The sequence below is a fragment of the Prenolepis imparis genome, unplaced genomic scaffold (assembly GCF_030444845.1).
Source record: "Prenolepis imparis isolate NDT839.2.m4 unplaced genomic scaffold, iyPreImpa1.0 SCAF_12, whole genome shotgun sequence".
In the NCBI taxonomy this organism is placed as follows: Eukaryota; Metazoa; Arthropoda; class Insecta; order Hymenoptera; family Formicidae; genus Prenolepis; species Prenolepis imparis.
Genome location: NW_028141170.1, coordinates 9,548,169 through 9,570,308, shown reverse-complemented (window position 1 = coordinate 9,570,308; position 22,140 = coordinate 9,548,169). Strand labels below are relative to the sequence as shown.

Here is a 22,140-nt window from a genome sequence, read left to right as displayed (position 1 = left end):
AGAAATAATTATGTGCTTTTATATTTTTTATAGTCTATGTAATACGAAGAAAATTAAAAATGATAAAAAAGAAAAATTAAATAAAGATAAGAATGATAAAAATTACGAGAATTGTGTACACAAGTCGCATATAATTGTGTATATATATATATATATATATATATATATATATATATATATATATATATATATATGGCACGAAGACTATTAGTATATATTTTATACAGAGATGGTAAAAGAGCAGAGTGAAATGCCGAATGACTATAAAATTATGAACGGAAAAACATGGCGTATAATGGAGGCCGGCGAAAGGGTTAATGACATTTGCAGCGTCGAACAGAGAGGAGGACTCGATCGCGAGCGCGACCGCAAAGACACCAATTAATTCGTTGTAAATGAGAGAATACAGAATCGTGTATCGCGCGCACGAATTTTCGGGATATTAATATCGCGTTTTAGTTGTATGTATACGCGCGACGGATGTACAGAGAGCGACGAAGCGCCGCGCTGTTGTGTTGTGCAGCGACGATTCGAAGGTTAATATTGTAATATTCATATTTTATGCATATTGCGCGGCTGCGGCGGATATTTCTGTGATGTTGCAACGATACGAGCCCCATATGATACATTGCGAAAATCTAGAAATAAAATATTTAACGGCGCAAAATTCATTCGCTTTATATCCAAATCATTTTCGAATGAATTATTGCTAGGATCAGCCTCGATATACATATATGTATATACATATACATACATATATATATATATATATATGTTCATCATAAATATATCGAATCTCTTTAGGCTCCCTTAGATAACTTAAGAGATAAATAATTAATATATTTATAATTTTAAGTGGTTTTTTTACTCGAGTAAAGTGAAGTGAATATATGGAAAGTTATAGCGTTTTAATATTTGGGGAAAGTACGATGAAAGCTGTCAATGGAGAGCCATTCTTATCACTTTCGGGATTAAGAGGGCTTATGGTAATCGCGGTCTGGCAATCGATCCTCGAGACCCTTCTTCGCACCCTTTCAAAGTCTCATTCTCACCGCTTTCCGGCTTTGTGCGCGCGCGGATAATTCCAACCGATCAGTAATATCACGGCATGCACATGCACGCCGAGCGTGCATTACGTTATCGCGATAAATATCGTGCTCGGGATTTTTCCATCTTCGATATATATGTATATAGTAATATACGAGGTAAAGCGTGCGAAACCGTACACCGGTCGAAATAAAGCCGTATCGAAATAGTAAATCGGACGAGGAAGAGGAGGAATAATTTCCCTACCTTTCCGCTATACCTCGTGATCTCTTCTAAAAGTTGAACGTGAAATTATGCGTTTGGCAATATGGGAAATATGGTGAATTTACCTTCCGGCATTTCTTTTTTTTTCCGCGGACATCGGGAGCTTTCGCGATTCTTTTTAATTAAGAAGAAATTAAAGTCACCGCGACTTGTACTTGTCTTTCGTAAAGCAATCCGCGCAGTCTTTCTCTTTTCTTTTTTTTACTTCTCTTTTCATTAAGCGTAAAAAAGGAATCCATATACTTCCGCTCGAGAGAGAGAGGAGCGGCGATCTGCGATGATAATTTTCTTAATTTTCTGATATTCCAGCGGAACAGAGAGAGAGAAAAGAAAATGCAGCCAAGGGACAAAATTGGGTTAATTGGCGCGAGACATCAAAACGGAATTAATTTATCTAATCTTGACAATTATTAAGCTCGCATCTATAAAGTGTCGGGAGAAAGAGAGAGAAAGGAAAGGGAGTCTGGCTCCCTTCTTTGCCGAAGATTCGCCGACCGCTTTATTAGCATCTCGCGAAAACGCACACTTCCCACGCAATGTGGGTTCCCACCGTATATACTTCGCTCGCCCTTTTATATTCTTCTTCGTCTTTTTCCCTCCCACTCTCTTTGGCGCGCTTTGTCGAGGAACGCGGGGTCTCCCCCCGCGGGGAGTCTTTATGCAAATGCGATTCTCAGTTTTGAGTTCCTTACCGTGCTCCTTTTCTTGCGTCATAATCAAAATTTTATAGCCCGCCCTATATCCTTCACACGCATATATACACGCACAAAGTTGCTGCTGCCACAAAGCTGTGCATTGTAAACGCAAGGACAAAGCGCATACTCGCGTGTTCACTGCACTTTTCGAATGCTAATAGCTATTATGAGTCGGATGCAATTTCGGGTTGCATTCGGGATATCGTCACTTGGCAACCGGCGCGCATTGTAGACAATATGCTAATCCGCGAAACCTCCGCGAATTTCGGCGCAATGTGCTTCTACGCAACGCAATGCATGCCAAATGACTCGGTGGTTGTCGCTTGTACCGTCTGCTATAAATATATAATGCGCGCAGATCTTAAAAAAAAATTCGCAATTTAACGGTGCCTTCTTTCGCAACTCTTTAGAGCCACGAGCTTAAATCTCCCTTGAGTATTAAGTTTGTTTGAAGTTAAACAAGAAGAATAGATAATTTTGTTATCCAATTTCGATACTGAAGCTTTAAAACTCTTAAAAATTCGTAATAAATATTTTATCAGGAAAATATGCACTATAATCGTGAATACTTTTCATTTTAATGTTGAATTTAATAACTGTCTCGTTAATTATATTTAATTATATTAACATAATATAAATATAATAATATATATAAATATCCTTTTCTAAAAAAAAATATGTAAAGTCGATACTAGCATATCGAAGTTTATTATTGTCGCTTTTCTGTGATGCTCATTGACTGTCAAAATTCGCGTTGTGCGTTATATTCGTAGCATCGAGAAGCTGTCATCGTGAGGGTTAGCAGTTTGACAGTTTGTTCAAAGTAAAATAAAATAAAATAATGATATTAGTTTTAAATAATATATTATAATACTTTAAACTCGATTAATATTTTTGACAGTTATCAGCTGATTTCTGTCAAAAAATATTAACCGCGGAAAGTATTATAACATATTATTTAAAACATATTATTTTATTTTATTTTATTTTGAACAAACTGTTAAATACTAACTCTCGCAATGGCAGCCTCTCAATGCTACAAATATAACGCACAATGCGAATCAAAACAGTCAATCAACATCGCGGAAAAGATGCAACAATGCTTGCAAAAATCGACTTAACATGCTTTTTTAAAAAGGAATGTTATAATATTTCAAATTCGATTAATATTTTTGACAATTATCAGCTGATTTTCGCCAAAAAATATTAATCACGGATAAAATATTATAACATATTTAAAATATATTATTATTTTAACATTTTCAACATATTATATACCTCCATTAGCGCGATAGAAATATTATAAAACAATTTCTCACTCACCAATACGTGCACAAGCTGAGTTGTAGTACACAGCACACAATGATCTGAAAACAAAATATTCAAATTATGTATATACATATGTGTGTGTCGAATATCTCATAAACATACAGTTTAGAAAAACATGCAGTTTAGAAAATTTTTTTTTTATTTTGCATACCTTACAGTTGCCTCGATGTCGCCCGATGCCTCCCCGGGCCTCCTCCTCCTCTCTTGGTCGACCGTCATTGCTCCTTCGTAGTAGCACTCACGACACTCGCGAAAACACGAATAATTACGATTGTCCGACACCTTACATGGCACTCTCGACATGCAAAACTTTACACGGCACTCCCGACGCGCGACACTTTACACGGCACTCCCGACACGACGCGTGAATCGCAATGCTACCTGTAACAAATAAAAAATACATACATATTAGAATAATCTTATTATTTCGCATTATAACATACACAATATAAATATGTAAGCTAGAATTAACGATAGATATATCCACGGATCGCAACACATTCGCGCGCGCGACAACAGATTAAGTTGGGTTAGGTTGGCTAGAGATTTTGCATCGAATTTTTTGCGAAATATGCGTTTCGAACAATTACGCCTACATATTAACGTTGAAATTATGATATGCGATTGATAAATATTACAATACAAAGGTTCGAAATCGTTTCTAACGATTATGCTTACCAATTAATCAAAGCGGGACGAAGCTCGAACTGTCTGATACTCGCGGCGTTTCGGTAATGGCCGCTATTCGCTACAAACATCGGCAACTTCATTCTAATAGCGCGCGCGCGAGACTATATACATGACTTAATTCGTCAAGTTATCAGCTGATTTCTGTCAAAAAATATTAATCGAGGATAAGGTATTATAACATATTATTTATAACATATTACTATTTTAATTTTTGTAACATATTATTTTAAAATTTAATTGGCAAATTTTTATTAATATTTTTGACAGTTATCAGCTGATTTCTGTCAAAAAATATTAATCGAAAATAAGGTATTATAACATTATTTACAATATATTACTATTTTAATTTTTATAACATTTTTATTTTAAAATTTAGTAATATTTTAAAATTAGTAAATTAACGCTTTAATCAACTGATTTTTGTAAAAAAATATTAATCGAGTTTAAATAAACTTTATTATTTTTTTAAATATTATTTTTTAAATACAAAACCGAAGAATGGCGCGCGCTTGGATTGTTCTAGTATATTAAAAAATAAATATAAATATATTATAATATAAAATATAATAAATATAATATAATAAAATACAATACAATAAAAATATATAAAAAAATATATAATATATATGTATATATATAGAATGTTACTTTAATTGTTTTGCAAAATACTGTAATGTCAGTTGCTTTACGTTTTTTGTACCGATAATCCAGAAGACGTCTATTTTGGTTATGCACAGCAGACTCGTTAGACTATCACGTTGCAGCAAAAGCGTAGACGGGAATTTGCTCACAGGTATAGGCGAGTTCGGCACGGCAGAGTAGAGTTAAGAAGATTAGGAGAGTGGTCAGCGAAGCTTCAGCTAACGCCATTACGATTAAGAATGCTTCATTATGTACGAGCTGACCGATTATGGCCGTTGACCGCGCTCACTACAGAGCTACCTTGTACCATATCGAGTGGTAGTTCGTTAAACATCGGGGATGAGAGTCTATTATGCAATTAACCCACGTCGAAGAGCACCCTTCCCCTTCTCTCACCCCCTTCCTACGTTCTTCCCTTCTTCCTTTTTCGACGACCATCTCCCGCCCTTTTTTTCCCGCGCATTCGTTACATCGTTGGATATATGCACATTCGGCGTTGCGATATTAATATATTTCCTAGCGAGCTTTTTGTGCGTAATATTATTACATGTAATTAATATTCTAGAACTTTACGTGAAACAGATACGTAATATCAATTTTTATATCGAAATCGGGTAAAATAAATATGACATTATTCATTATGAAATTTAAAGAGTAAATTTTACAAGAATTTAAATTAAAGTTAAAATATTAATATTGATTTTCTAGTTGAAATATGTGTACGAGGTAAACTGCGATTACGTACACATCCGAAATCTTCAAATCAATTCTTGAAACGAATAATGAAGCGCCGAGAATGATAGATAGGTTCCCTTTAATACATAGCCGTTCATTCCCTCTGGGCCACTAATTATATTAACACTAACACAAAATCCGTGTTCTATACGCGTGTTCGCGCAAGTGGAAACATTTTAATTGGTGTATCTGCGAGAGAGAAAGAGAGAGAGAGAGCGGATGGCAAAAGGGAGCGTCAACGCTGTTAATTTTCGCGTTCTCGTCTAATACTTTCCACCGCTCTTCTTTACAACCTTTTTCTCGTTTCTCTCATACTACCCGTCTTGAGCGAGGGAAAACTCCCACGGCTATCTAGATGAGGAAGCAGGTGAGATATCGCGACGCGAAGAGGGATGCACTTAAGGGAGGAAGGGCCAAACGGAGGGCGACGGAGGCTAGGAAAGAGAAGATGAAGAGGCTTGTCGCGCGAGGGGGTGAGCGTCTCTCATCACGAGAGACCGATGCTAATTTGCTACGTATTACGCGAGGTTTACGCCTCCCAGCCCTCTAGCATTCCTCATTTCTCCTTGCGGACCTTTATCGTTTTCCTCTCCCCCTCTGCGACCAACCACCTGTCTTCATTTCTGTCTGCGCGAAAAGGCAAAGGAGCTTCTTCCTTCGTTGGCATCGACTCCCTTGAACGAGCGACGACGATTCTAAGATTTCTTTTCTACGCTTCTGATGTCGTCGTCGAGTGAACCACGACGCGATGTCTTTTAACATCAAGGAACGACGCTCTTCAAGTCAAACGCAAACGCGTTTGATACGATTTTTAATAAATGTATATGTATGGTATATGATATTTTTTTAATAATAAAATATGGTTGTTACGTCGACGTTTTTATTGCGCAATCGAATATGAAAGAAATTAATTATAGAGAATAATTAAAATTTGTGTCATAAATATATCTAATAACCCGTAATTTAATTATTTTTATTAATTAATAATAGAGTTGAAGGAACTTTAGTCACATCTCTAATAATGTCTGAATAAAAAAACATCAGTTATTAATAAGATTAATGATAACGTATCTAAAGAGAAGGTCTAATTGGCGCGTTAGGGAAAAATTGAATTTTCAAAATACCTCTCGTTCGATTATTTCAGCGACACCTCGCGCATCTATAGTGGGAATAACGCTCGCATGCGATTGTACGAGTACATAAATCGTCGTGATAAAGAACGCGGTATTACGAGGTGCAGCCGGTTGTAGCGAGAGCTTCGAGAACGTGAGGCGAAACGCTGATTGAGAGGCGCTGCCTAGCAACTGGTGTCCTCGCAACCTTTTTCCCTTTCGCCCCTCTCTCTCGCTCTCTCTTTCCGTCCCGTTGCAACCCCCTTCGAGCTTCCCGCTTATCCTTGACGGCTTCGCAGTCCCCGCGATGATGCACCGTTTCCACCACCGTGAAAGCGAACGAGGAGCATCCGCGATTCACGATGCACCTTTCCTCTTCACGCGCGAGCGATACAAACTCTCGAATAGGATAAACGACACCCTTACTGTGACGATTTAAACGATATCTATGGCGAAATGATCGATGGTCCATTAGAAATAATGCATTAATATGTGCGGATGCTTTTACGTCATTATGATAACGCGAATAAAATCTCTAAAATATATTCTTATTTCCGATATGTGTATTTCGAATATTATTAATATTATTAATATTTTCAATAACGAGAATAATTATAAAAAAGTGAGAGGAGACATATTTTTTCAAAAACTCAAGACACGATACTTATTATATCTTAAATACTATATTATATGAATATCATAAATTAATTGTGATTTGTTAATCAAGCTGGGAATAATTAGTGCCGCTTAAGCATCATCTCCTTCCTTCGTTTATTTGAAATAATATGTTTCTCGCGTTACTGTCAACACACATATACACATACAGTATATTCGAAAGTTTCAAAGCGTTTGAAATAAGCAGGCTCTATTACATTATCCAATGCGGGTTTTTTTTTCCATCGTTGTTTACTTTTCCACCCCCGCACTTTTCTCTGTGTATCCGATTCAGTATTTTTCGATGCGCGCGCATGTTTTGCGCCGCATTACATATATATGATCATTTTAATAATTAGATAAAACGCGCGAATTAAAAGTAATTAAAATGGATCCCGGCGAACATGGCCGCGCATTCGACAGAGATTAATAACGATTGATGCTACACTTGTAATCATAATTAAGTATGGATGAATCATATCCGCCGCAGGAATGCAATAACGTTTTGTGTAATGGAGATGGCAAAGTTGATTGGAACATATTTGATGGATTTTACGTGCTTCGCTGATTGGAGCGGGCTATACGAGCTCTCGCGCGCACGAAAATTGTATGTTTCTCTCATACAATGGGAATCCGAATTCATAATTCTTCCGATTAATGCGCATTACCGTCGAAACTCGTCAAAATTCCGAGATGCGGGAATAAAATATTCAGAAAGCGCGATCAAAATCGCCAATGATGTATATCAGCGAGAGAGACCAGAGTATTCTCAGATATATTTTTAATAACATTAATATTATCGTATGGGATAATACTCGTTAAATTATAATGAAGACATGCAGTATTGAGAGACTTTAGTTAACGACCGCTATTAAAAACGTTATTAAGAATTATTTCTGCATTTTATATATTTCCTGTATATTTATTTTAATTTATCGTGAATCATTCACGGCATAAAGTTTTATATTTTTAGACGCGAAAGAATAATTAATAATGAAGAGATATTTCAAATTATCATCAAAATTCATTTATAAAGGATTCATTCATAAATAAGTGCGTTTTTTGTTTCTATTAATAGTAAACATATTTAAATAAAATGATCAATTCAATATGATAAGTAGTATTTTATGATAATATTTTTCAATATTTTTTTATATAATATAATTGTAAGAGAGAACTAATTATAAGACATATCTACACAGAGAGAATTTTCTCTTAGAATTTACCCTGAATCAGATATGTTTAATTTTACTATATAGTTTAGTAAAATTAATCAAACATATTTTATATTTTATTGTGATAGATATTATTTTTTATCGTGATAAATATTAATCAAAGAAATTCTCATAAAATTCTTTCCATACCATATTGTCTCACATAATTACCATGATTTTCAAAATAAATTCTAAGAGAAAATTCTCTCTGTGTAGAGTTTTGAACATGTGTGCTAAATAAAGAAACAAGCTTGTACGCATAAATTCCGTAATTCCAGCGCAATTATTCATGCGACGTAAATTTTTGTGCACGTCACCCAGTATATGAAAGTTTTTGCGATTCCGACTGAAATCCCTTGCGCCACACGAGTATTATTTTCCCGCCTATATCGCGCGGAAGGGTGGATTTGTGTAGGTGAAGAAAGGTCGCCCCTCGAGGGTAGGTAGGTCGAACCCGAAGAGTGCCACTGTGACGGTCAGGGGGGAAGGTAAAAGGTAGAGGGTAAGGGATGTCACACTTGTTGCTCCTTCCTGAAACCCCTCGCGTTGTGTTGGTACACCAGTCTTTACAGGCGAAAACACGCTCGCCCTCCTCGACGGCGTTTGTGTGTGTCTGTCTGTGTGTGTATGTTTGCGCGGTCGCGATTTATGCAACCGCAATTCCTCGAAAAGAACCGCGCGTCCCCTAATGAATTCGCTAAATTCGATTGCGCTCCAAAGGTGCTTTCGCGCGCGCTTCATCAAACTAGTTGAGTCGAGTCTGTTTAACCATATGATTCGGACCGCTTGTTCCCAAAATATATCAAATTGTGGAATTGTTGGATTTGTTTCGAAATTTTAATTACGCTGCTTTTGCGAAGTAGAGTCTGTGTTTCGAGATTCTGTGATATTTTTACTTATCTTTGATTATCTCTAACAATAAGTCTAAAGATCGTGTTATGGATGCGACGAGATAGTAATAACAACATGACCTATACAGATATTTAATAATTTTATGATTGGCTGTGATTATGAAAAATAAATCACTTCTGATCACTATCTGATCTTACTTTTGGTTTTCCTTATCTGACGATATCATCTCGTGGCCTTATACTTTGACTTTTTACGTTAAAAGTATTAAAAGATAATTTCCAATAATTGAAAAAAATATATTTGAAAATAATTAATTTCGATACACGCTAATCCTTGCTATATAAATGCTAAGATTATTCATAAATATCTTCCCTACAACGATATAAAACGAGTTATCGTAAATTAAAATTAATTTGTAAAATATTGTTTGTTTATTTACCAAGGTTTTTCAATATAGATTGCATTCTGTATCAATATACAATTAAAAAAAAAAAAAAAAAATGAAAAATACGCGAAAGTACATAGCAAACAAATCCTTGTTCACGATGCATGATTAATTTAGCTTTCTCCAATCCGCGCGTGAGTAGTCGACTCTTTTATAGTCCGGAACAGTTACTGACGGCGGATTGCCTGTATTCGAAGCATCGAGAGGAAGACCTCGCGCGTACACAGTGTGCAGTTACGCAATCCTTCAACGGGAGCTGTAATTCACCGGTTTCCGGCAGATCCCCGCGCCGGTTTCCAGCATTTAATACATTACTACGCGCGTGAATGTGTCGTCGTAAGCGGACGCGGCATATTCGCGCAGACGAGAGCTCCGGTATCGGCGGCTAATGAATTTCATTTGGCTCGTTGCGCGCGATGCGACAGAGAGAGCGAGAGAACGAGAGAACGAGAGAGCGAAGCGGGGCGCAAATTACTACGGGTGCAAGGCGCGCAGGAAATTTAATCGGGCTTAATTACTGCCTGGGCTCTTCCGCAGCGCCGTCGATAATCGACTAAAACATGTCGAATCGGTCAATTCGATACCGAGAGAGAGAGAGATGCCGCATCGCGAAGCGCGTTGCACCTCTCTCCGTCTCGTTCATCGGTGCATATTAAATTAATCGCAAGCCGTCCGAAAGAGAGAGAGGGAGAGGCTCGTGTTGCAGGTAGCTATTTATTCTATCGGTGACAGTACTTGCGCCGATGCGTCTCTCTAACTGCGGCGTGTCACGCGAAGTGCACGCGCTGCAGCTGCTATCCGCTAAATTGATCAGCCCTCCTCGATTTTCTATCGCTGCAATTGCGCTTGTCAATCTAGCGCTAGGAACGCGGCACGAAACGGGCGGCGAGATCGTGTTGGCCGATAATTATGGATTCGCTTAGGAATAACGTCGCGCTCAACGTAGGAATATTAGCGGTGTGTGCGATAAGAGGCGCTGATAAATCAAGCGTGATAAGCTTGAGAAGGTGTGCGCGAAGACGACTGATATGAAAATTAAATTTCGGACGAGGTCACGAGTCTGCGATCGTATATGAATTTATGTTTGTATCTATATTATAAAGATGCGATCGTTATGAAGAAAGTTATGATGTATATAGAGTAAAGATATTGTCGTTAAAATGATAGTAAATTGTTGAGGTGTATATATTATTAACGACGAGATTATTGATTCGCATTTTATCGACGTTTTATTTCTTGAAAAATATATTGTATCTATTATGAGAAATATAATATTATTATTCAATACATATATTATATGAGATGCATAAAAAATGAATAACAATCGCGAGAGAACTTAAAAATATATCATAAAGCCGATTCATCTCTCTAGTTATTATTAATCGTTGAAAATTCGCAATTATTGATTATCGAGTTAGAATCCGGCTAATTTGCGAGAATGAATTTCCTTTTCTCTCTGCAGGAAAATTAATTTCCGCGCTTTCAAAGCCAGAGCGGCCGTCTTAATGGCCGCAAAATTTGAATAATGACTATGTTGTTGAGCACTTCACCTGCCGAAAGAATTTGTCTTGTTCCGAGAAAGCTCACCGCGCACACCGTGATTTTATCCCTTTATTCCTGAAAAATCCCAAACGATCCCGAAGGACGTAACGAGCCCAAGGAGCCCTTAATTTCCCGACGGCCGAAAACGGCAATTAATCAGGCTCCGCGCTTCATCGGATTGTATCGCGCCGTCTTGTTCACCCTTCTTCTTTTCCGCCCGACCAACTTCCGTTCGAGATAATTTTTCACGAATTTAATCTTTCCTTCCCCCCTCGTACTCGTGTAATATCATGGCATTGCCCGTCGACATTCTTACTACGCTTGTTTTCGACCGCGGTCGATTAACGATCGTTTAATCACGTCGCTGATATTGCGGCTATAAAATTCTACGCGACTATAAAAAAGCTATAAAATATAGATCTTTTCTTCTATATATTCAAATTGTTATTTATTTAAGAATTCTCCGCCAACTCTTGTTCTTATATATAGGTATATATTTAAGTTTTTCCTAATTTATTTTATATTATTTTATATTAAAATAATGTCTTATTAAAACAATATAAAATAAATTAGAAAAAAATTCAAACCTTTATTATATATATATGTGTGTGTATATCATGTATAATATATATTAAATTTTTTTCTAATTTATTTTATATTATTTTATAATAAAATTATATTATTTTATATTAAAATAATATTTTATTAAAATAATATAAAATAAATTAGAAAAAAATTCGAAATTGTATATGTACATATAATAATATATTTAATTTTCTTTCAAATTTATTTTTAATTTATATTGGAGTAAATTGTTTTTTTTTTCGCAAAATGCGAAACTTGAAGATAATTGCATCGGGTTCAAGAGGTGCATCCGAGGGGGTCAGTGACACCAAAACGCGTGTCTCCGCGATAAAAAGGCGCGTTGTTTTGTCGGGATTCAGCCCAGTCGCAGTCAGCCAACGACGACGACGACGACGGCGATATGCGAATGCATATTTTTTTCCGAGCTCCTACTTTATAATGTCATTCCGGGGAATCCGATAGTCCCCTTACTTCGCCGAATGAAACGGTACGCCGAGAGAGAGAAGAGGGGTCCCTTAAGTATTTATCCGTGGCATAAGAGTAAGCATTAGCTACCGACGTGCGCGATTCGCGCGTTAAACACGCGTGCACAAGCGCAGCACGTCGGTTCCTTTTTCGCCCATGTGTAATTGAATACGCCGAGCTGACTCCCGAACGTGATATCGCCGATAACGGGAGGTTACGGATTGCGCAGCGCGTATATATTCGCTTAATGAAAACAAATCGTCTTCCATCCGCTAACCACCCCGCGAGAAATTTGCACCGCGAATCGTATTATTACCAGAGGCGGTGTTTCTCTCTCTCGCCTCCTTTTTTTCCCTCCGTTTTACCTCGTGAAGTTCCACACAATCCAGCTCGAAACAACGTTAATTTTTCTTGAAAATGCTTCCAGCCAGTGTTCGATGCTCGTATCGAGATACTCCAAATAAATCAACCGGTATTTTGCTAACGTTAAATTATTTTTCGAGAGAAGATAAAGAGAGAAGGAGAGATAAAAAATATTAAGCTGCGGAATAGATTAATATATCTTCGGCATTACATTGTCCGTGAGCAAAATTTATACTCGTGAACATCGATTGTTAATTTGCGCCATTAATTTACCGAAAATCGTAATCCCATCAATCGAGAAACATATGTAAAAAAACAGACATTTCCCCTTTGTAAAAACAAAACTGAATAATTGATAAAAAAAACTGCATATAAAAATAAATAGCATTCGAGAGAAATGAAAGAAAAAAAATAATACACACATTACGGATCGAGAATTAATTACGGTCGCATTAATATATTCGTCGCCTATATAATCGACCGTCCATCAGAAAAGAAACCAAGAAACTAATCGATGTCGGACGCATATCGATAACGTTCCGGTGAATTATTCGCGACAACGCGGTCTGCCGTATCGTTAGTCCGCTAATCGCCGAGCTTTGTTATAAAACCATGAGATCTCGCATTAATGATGACGATGAAATCGGCATCGCGTTTGGCGACATGTTTTATTCAGGCGGTCGCCTAAACCCGACGACGAGTTAACCGAACGAGTTAACGAGGTTAACGTTAATCGGGCAATTAGTGATGACGTTAATCGTGATTTAGGGACGGGTTGCACGCAGGTGAGCCGCGGTTCTCTCTCTCTCTCTCTTTCTCTCTCTAAGCGGTCAACCCAAGGCTCGCTGCACATAATTCAACAGGTGGGTTGTTGCGAGGTAGGCTTACGAGGGTCCTCCGGCGCGCGTCACTTCAGCTTCTCCTCAACCCCCGATTGAATTACCTACCTACCTATCTACCTACCCTTGTCTCGGTCTGTACCCTGTCTCTCCAACCCCTGCCACGTCGCGTCGCTTTTGCTTGCCAACCCGAGAGAATTCGATCCTCATTCGCGCTCGCTCGCGAATCGAAGTGCACTTCTTTATGCATCCACCTCCGATTCTTCTTTTTTCTTCGTTTCAGCTCTCGAGATTCTTATCGATCTTGTATTTGATTATTTAGTTTAATAATTGATTATTACTCGACGATATCAGATATCGTATTTAAAAGTTTTCGTTCAAAGGAACATTATTTTCTTCTTAAAAAAAAAATCGTTGATAAATAAAGGAAGACGCTATATTAGATGAGAACGAGAAACGATCCGTGACATTTCCGTAAATTAATAAGCGCAAACGAGAGAGAGAAAGAGTGTACGAGGAACAAATACATATATAGGATGGGAATCCTCAAATATCGCTTTTCGAGCGAGTAGCGAGTAGTAGAAGTGAACGGGGGCTCGTTGGGGGCGAGTCTGGTGCTATCGTTCCTACGTAACGGATATTACACTGACGACTATAAAAATTAAATCGGCAAACTTTCGATCCCGCAGCGTCGGGCAGCCAATGGCGAAAGAGCGGAAGGATATCGGGATGTGCGAGGGGAACGATAAACCTTTATTACTTCTCTTGCGACGGTTTCCGCGTCGATGCCGCGAAATGGGACGCTTTAGTTTTAACGCGCGAAATCGCGTTTCTATCGATTAGCGCGATCGCTCTGTTGTATCGCGGTGTCTAGGATTACTCAACATAATCATTTCTTGCGTATTCGCAAAAATTTATAAATTATGGAAATCAATCTTTCTTTTTTAATATATTCATTCATTTTTCTAAATTTTGTTCTGCATTAAAAAATGTTGCGACTAACAGCTTTAATATTCCGTATAATATTATACTTTAATATATTCCGTATAATATATACAATATTTCGTATATTAGATATGCTTCTACAGAAATCTGTTAGAAGATATAGATGAGAGAAAGAGGGAAAAAGGAAGAAAAAAAATTAAATTGGGCAAAGACAATATTGGGTAAGAGAAAATTGATTAATATAAAGAATTGACAATTGTGTCCAAGTTAGTGATCAAGCAGGATCTTTCATTTTTCATGAAATTATCAATCCTCAATGGTTCGATAAATCATTGAAGACAATAAAATAATGACAGAATTTAGAATAAAGTAATCTATGTTAAATTCTTAATTTCTTAGTGATTTATTAAATTTTCCTTTTCTAGCTCTCATGTTAGCTAAGAAATAATCATAGTTCAAACTTTTCAATTTTAGAATAATTAAATATTAAGATAGAATTAATGGAACTAAAAATCTATTTAAATAATTGCTCGTTGAAATTTTGATGTCTATAAATATAGATATAGTTAATCAATTGAATGCATAATTTTTTCCACATATTACACATTGACGACAGATTATTGTAGTGGTTCGTCGTAAATTGAAGATTGTCGAGAGAAGTATAATTATTTTCCTCGCACTTGGGTTTTTTTTCCAAGTCGCGCCAAAGGATGATCTCTTTATGCGCGTTTCTTGTAAATTTAACGATTTAGAGCGTAACCGACAGAATGACAAACTACTGTTTCCACGCGCACGACAATGCAGCATGGGACAGTGTTCCACAATACTACATCATTATAAGCAATTTCAGCGGGGCCAACAAAATCGGGAGCTGTTACAAAACTAGTTTTATCGGAAATGTCGTTTCTTGCTCCGCTCTCTCTCGAACTTCTGCTGGGAAACATATTTCTCTGCGTTTATGTGTCTCTTCTCTAGGCAACATTTTATATCCAAAATTGACATTACGTTCCCGAAATTTATGGGACGGATAATGCGAAAATTTGAAAGTTGGAAAAATGTCGAACTTTTGCTTGATTTCACAAATTCGCGGAATGTAATTTATAGTGATCTATTCCAGACATATACAGTGTGTAGAGATGTAGAGAAAATTATATATCCTTGACATTTAAAAACACGCGACGCGGAAATAATTTTACAGAATCAAAAAAGCATTAATTCCGTACGACGTTTGACGTTAACAAATAATGTTAAAAATATAACTTGAATCGTGCAAAATTAATGTACAGCCTTAATAATAAATTGATTAAATTTATTAAAAGTTATAATCTTTGACAGAAAGCACTAGGAAGAATGCATTATGTATTAGCGATTTTTAAAAGATTTCTCGATTAAGATGTTATAGTATTAAAATACTTTTAACGTACTATTACTTTTTCATCGGAAAAAAGGAAAATGGAAAGAAACATATATATATGCATTCCATTTTACGGAATGCATAAGATCGAATTTGATAAAATACTTTTTCCGAGAACTTTAAAACACTGCGTAGAATAGTTTTCGTTCGTCCTCCCATAAAAGTGGATTTGCCTGGCTTTCGCACTCAGGCTTTCGATCCTCCGCCACTTTGCACACGATCGTCGTTCCAGAAGATATATCAAGATCCAGCGTCCGTCCATCGCGTCTCTAAGTTCCACCCTTTCCCTATAATCTCCGAGCAAAGTTCGCGGAACTGGTTCGCGAAAATCTCGCACACGCAGCTCCGTCGCATCACGGGGGCAGCATCTCGGATGCACGGGGGAGGGACAAGAGAGGGGGTGCACCCGGGATGCATTCAAAATCCGGGAAAGGGGAATCCCCGGCGAGGAGGAGGAAAGAGAGAGAGGAAAAGACGACGCGCGAGCGGAAGATGGAAGTTTCGAAGGTGCAGGAAGGTGGTCGTCGTCGTCGTAGGGGTCGTATCTCGCCGACTACCAGGGGTAGGTGAGCGTCGAGTCGAGGGAAGAAAAATGATCCATTAATCTGAAACCCAAAGTCTGGCGGCGCCGGGCGTCGCGGCGGCGGCAGTGGCGGCGGCGTCGACGGCGTCGGCGGCGTCGGCCGTGTGCGATGTCGGTTTCGGGCGGCGCGCATCCCTGCTTCTTCGTCTCCTTCATCTCCTACCCTATCTTCTGCTCTACTCTGCTCTGCTCTCCTCTCCTCTTCCCTCTTCGTATGTGCGAAACGAGAGTGAGTGCGTGTTCCCACACGCGAGCGACTCGAAGAAGTGGTGATCTCCTCTCACGAAGTCGAGCGAGTGGAAGAGAACGGCGAAGGGCAGACTTAAGAAATGGATCGGACGGAGAGAGAGAAAACGCGGCCATGTCGAGGTGTCGAGACGAGGGACGACCGGCGCGGTGGCCGCATCTGAATTCCAAATTTGACGCGGCTACATCGCGTCGGTGATTAAAGAGTTGGGAGTCGATGTCGATTGCTAGCGTTGGATGTCAGACTTGTGCTTCTTATCCCGAGGGTAATAGTCGGTGGTGGATACACGAGACTCGTCTGATCACTTGATAGTATCGATTATTGTGATAATTGCGGACCGGAAGATCGACTCCGGATTCTCCCCCGGGTTCAGTGATCTCTGGGTTTTTCCTCCGAAACAATTAATTTCGAAACTTTTACATTTATTACTTCTTTATAATAAAATTATATATTTATACACAGAGAGAATTTTCTCTTAGAATTTACGTTTATGTTTGATTAATTTTACCATACTTTTAGTAAATTTGTCTATACTTTTAATAAAATTAATCAAACATATTTTATATTTTATTGTGATAGATATTATTATTTTTTATTGTGATAAATATCAGAGAAATTCTCATAAAATTCTTTTCATACCATATTGTCCCAAGATTACCATAATTTTCGGGGTAAATTCTAAGAGAAAATTCTTTCTGTGTACATTCTAATAAATATATAGAAAGAAATTAAACTTCTAAGAAATAAAACAATTAAGGGAAGCTTCTAGGAGCATCCCTTAATTTTTCGAGTTCTAATAATTCTTTTTTCTAAATCCTTTCACCATTCATAAAATAATTCAATTTTTTTCGCGACTGCCAAATGATTCGATGGTCGTCGGTATAATTTTCGGATGGATCGTTTGACAGAAACTACGATCGAGCCGCGAAGCGTTAATGTCGAAGATCGCGGTGAGAAAGGTAGAAGACGAAGAGAGAAAGAGAAAAAAAGCGGGATAAAAACGCCGATGTTCAACCAGCCGAGCATGCAATCAGTGTCAGAGATATCAAAAGTTTCACTCTCATCGACTTTTTCCGAGTTCCCCGGACGAGTTCGACGAGGGGGCGGCGAATCGTCGCTTTTTCTTTTCTCCCTCGCCCCTCTCTCTTTCCTATCTCATTCTCTTTCGGTGACGCTGCTCTCGCCCGGCCATAAACGGCTCTAGCTCGTAATTTAAAATAAAGGAAGCATAACCGTGCATCTTAAACTCGCTACGGACTCGCCGGCGGCGCTGAAGTGAGAGGCAAAGCTGAAAAGAGAGAGAGATAGAGAAAGGGATGGAAGGAAGCTGCGGAAGAGAGCAGCAAAGGGAAGCAAGAGGAGAGAAAGAAACGAGAAAAAGGGAGAGGAGGAACGACTCGTTGAACTATTAGTGGCACGCCATTACCCCACGATGCATTCATAACAGCCACCACGCCGCAGAGCGTTTCTCTCCCTCAATTTCGCGACTACGAGACTCCGGAGTCGAATTCGCGAGAAAGAGAGATGGACGGCTTGTCGGCCTGCTAAAGGAAATGAAATAAAGCTCGCGCGAGAAGCTCGAAACTGTTGCGACGCGTCGATGGGCAAGCATTCATCCTCCGAGAAGTGAGAAATCAGGATAGGACGAATAATAAGAGTACACGCGATGGACATTATAATTCTAGTCTAGGTGGATCGTAAATTTTGACATCAATGTGTATAGATTTTTTTAATCCCCGAATATTTAAATATTTGCTAGAATATATTTTTTAACAACTTATGAAAATATACGAGTATATCAAAGAGGAAGAAATTTTTATTTGCGATTGCTGACGTATTTTTGGATAAATGGAAAATGGAATGATTTCTTTAAAAATAAATGCATTAAAAATTTTTATTATCTTCTTATCGAAATTTCAATTTGTGATAAGCAAAATCACAGATACGATATCGATGTATATCGCGTATACTTAATCGTAAAAAAAAGTGACTAAAAATTATAGAAAATTGTGCAACCTCTCGAGGAGCAATCTTTCTGTTTCAGCAATTAAAATGTTAAAACATTACAATATTGTTAAATAAGAGAAAGATTTTGTGCGCTGACCGTCTGACGTCTAAGTGGCACAACTATTCGCGTTACATCGAGGGGCTAGTTATACTGCAGTAACAATTTTGGAACAGAGCAACGTTTAATGGGAGCGCAGCGACTCGTTAATTAAGAGACTTCGCTCGGACAAAGTACAACAAGCGGCCTTGAAGCGTAGGGACAAAGGGATCTGGGTCAACTGTTACTCGCCTCATGATCACGAGAAATATGGATTAACTCGACCAGTTTAAACCTTAATTTTTCGAGTTTTCTGCTGAACGTTCTGCCTCAGAGAATTGTCCCAGAAACGTTTTCATCCCCGATGATCGTAAGCGGATGTCATTGCCATGTTCCCCGAAATTTCAACGCCAATTTTTGCAACAAGATAAACTGGTCTTAAACTAAAAAATTATTATTCCTTAGAATAAATTTCTATATTCTGGGATGCATTAAAGTAACTTGAATTCGAGTAAAATATATAGGAACGCGAAAGAAGAAGAAATAATATGAAATTAATATATTCCATCCTTAGTATACACGCTTTTGCTATATTCTTTTATATAAAATTGCGGGAAACGCATTTTGTTTGATTTTCGATGTCATATTGTTCAGACGCGATTCAACATTTCGCCGAAGAGCACGACTTTTCATTGTGTTCGCGTCTTCTTATTTCCTTGCCCGTTCTGCGATCTTAAACTTCAAGGCGCTGTTAAATCGCACGACTCTATTCATCACTCACTGCCTTCCGTTTCCTCCGTGGCCGATACCGCGCCAAATCATAAATTTTGCAAATCCTTGAATGCGGTTCGCCGCAGATTGAGCGTAAAGGGTATTTCGAAAACAGTAAGAAGAGATTTAAGTCTCTCTCTTATATATGCGCTCACATTTCGCTTATATCGCGTGATTGTAATCTCAACAATTAGGGAGTAGTAGATGTGCCATCGCATCTTTACACATAATGATAAAGACCATGAACTTTCACTTAACAGTTTCCATAAATATTAGTTAAGGCTAACGGCGATTCTACATGGCCCTTTTTAGAACAGGAAATGAGCGGAAAGTCAAAGTTCAATTAACTTTATTTAACATTTATAGAAACAGCCATATATAGTTTGCGTCAGAAAGGTTGAAACAGTCGAAACACTTTTTGTCTCATCGTAACCCTTCCCTCATTCTCTCTCTCTCTCTAATATATAAATAAAAAAAATAGTAGCTGTCATTTTTTATTTATATTTTATTTATTTTTTATTTATATCTTAGTATATAAAATCTTAATGTATAATACTAATGTAATAATGACTGTTCGTGAATTATATACTGAATATTACTTTACATTTTTAAATGATGTATTACTTTATATTTAATATTTTCTTAATTAATTTTTTTTACGGATAACGCATTAAAAATTTTATCATTATCTTCGACATATGTCGTAATTATTATATAGAAATAAATGTATACGTGTAAAAATATGTGTGTGTATTAATGAATGTATCTTTTACGTTAATGCTTTTTCTCTGTTGGGAAATAAAAATTCCTTTTCCTAAAAATTCCTAAAAATTCTGAAATTTTTTATTTTTTAATATTTCGTCAAATCTCATAATCTCTTTTTTCCTTGAAAAATTCTGCTGATAAAACTCGTTAATTTTCTTTTTCGAAAAGTCCCAAAATTCCAAAGTACGAAACGGCGTATTGTCCGATAGGTGCGCGATCGATCACGTGGCCGCCGGGTCGCGATTTCGGATCCCGTCGTCCGTTCGACGACGACGAACGATCGATCAGGGTCCATCCAGTCGACGAGTGCGTTCGCGCTATCAGGTACGAATCGCCCGATGCCGATTCTCACGGTGCCGGGAGGTGGCCGGCGCTGCCAATTGATCCCCAATTTCCCTGCCACTTGCTATGCAACCTACGCAATGGCATTCCGGGCGCGTTCGCGCGAATATATACTTCGTCCGAGCGAGAGGAATAGAGAGGAGACGCGGTGGCCTCGGTACCGTCGCAGTAGTCCCGAGTAGTAGTCAGAGTGAGTTGACCCTGGCTCGCTTGCAATTGATCTCAATTAGATCTCCCTCTCCTTCCCCTTGTCCTGTCTCTCTCGCTCTCACTCTCTCTATCGCGGCGTCTCGCTCTGCGAGCTCAATTTTTCTCGCCTCTCTTCGTCTTGGTCGAAGGTGATTTCTCTTCGGTCTTCTCTCCTTTTCCTTCTACTCGCCGATGCGCGCTGCATCCTCGATGCAACTTGTGCATCGTTATGCAATTGAGGCAGGGAGGTCGTCTCTCTCCCTCTCTCTCTCTCCTTCCCTTCCTCTTTCACCCCTCTCTCTCTCTCTTTCTCTCTCTTCCTTTCACCCTGTCCCGTGTTGATCGCTGTCTCGTATCCTGCGTGCGATCGATATCTTTGTACCCGTCGCGTCAGTCGAGCTTCGTCGTCGCCGGGACGAGTCGGGATCTCTCTTTGTCGAACCCGATTAGAGAGCAGAATATAGTATCTGATAAGATTCTTTGAGAGGCGGTGGGGTTTCCCCTCGCCGTTTGTGGCATTTTCTCTCAAGTTCATATATTAAATATTTAACAGGTTTCTTTTCGATCTCATAGCATGGGAAATATCGCTAGCGTAGTTAATAGTATAACAAAATAGTAAAATAAATAAATAATAAATCATTACATAAATACACACACACATCAGATATGAAATAATATGATGGAAATAATTCTCTTATAATATGATGGAAATAATTCTCTTGTATTTTTTAATTAAAAAAAAATATATAAAAAATTCCATGGCAAGAGTTTAACGAAATATATCTGTTGAGAGAGAGAGAGAGAGAGAGAGAGAGAGAGAGAGAGAGAGAGAGAGAGAGAGAGAGAGAGAGAGAGAGAGAGAGAGATAATTAAATATTATTTCAGTAATAAGTTGGATAAAATCTGCATGAAAATCGGCATGTTGAATATTAATTATTAAATTGAACGAACGACATAAATGAACTCTTGGGAATGATATGGCACGCGAATGAAATCTTGACAATTTTTAAATAGCACGTGCCACCGGAATAGACTTTGTATCCGTATATAGATGCAGTATCGTATTTAAGTTCAAGGTGTTTCGAAATTGGACTCTTTCAAAACAAACAAATGTTACTTACTTTCAAAACAAACAGCTCGTATGTCGCGAGTTCGTTTTGCACGGTAAGCTTTTCCCATTAACGCCGTCTTTAGAAAGAATCTAGCTCGAAATGTTACCTTCGATTAATCGGTTAGCAGGTTTTTAATATCAACTCAGCAAAATTTTGAGAAACGAGTCGACTGTAATATTATTAAAGTGAACACCTTGCAATTTCGATCGATCTAAGCTATCGAGATAAGTAAACAATGCGATGTATTATATATAA

The 22,140-nt window shown here is 38.0% G+C and overlaps 2 protein-coding genes across 2 annotated transcripts in view; one reads left to right on the top strand and one right to left on the bottom strand.

Annotated features, from left to right (window-relative positions):
* Window positions 1–22,140, top strand: part of Foxo (forkhead box, sub-group O) — a 120,384-nt gene that overhangs the window by 71,946 nt on the left and 26,298 nt on the right. The gene's annotated exons all lie outside the window — the stretch shown is intronic.
* Window positions 1–22,140, bottom strand: part of Gukh (NHS actin remodeling regulator GUK-holder) — a 199,329-nt gene that overhangs the window by 172,354 nt on the left and 4,835 nt on the right. Inside the window, exons 3-4 of the mRNA XM_083051088.1 lie at window positions 3,487–3,716; window positions 3,330–3,373 (exon numbers count right to left, since the gene is read on the bottom strand). Of these exons, the coding sequence (XP_082907214.1) occupies window positions 3,330–3,373; window positions 3,487–3,638 (196 nt within the window). The 5' untranslated portion in view covers window positions 3,639–3,716. The remainder of the gene's footprint in view (window positions 1–3,329; window positions 3,374–3,486; window positions 3,717–22,140) is intronic.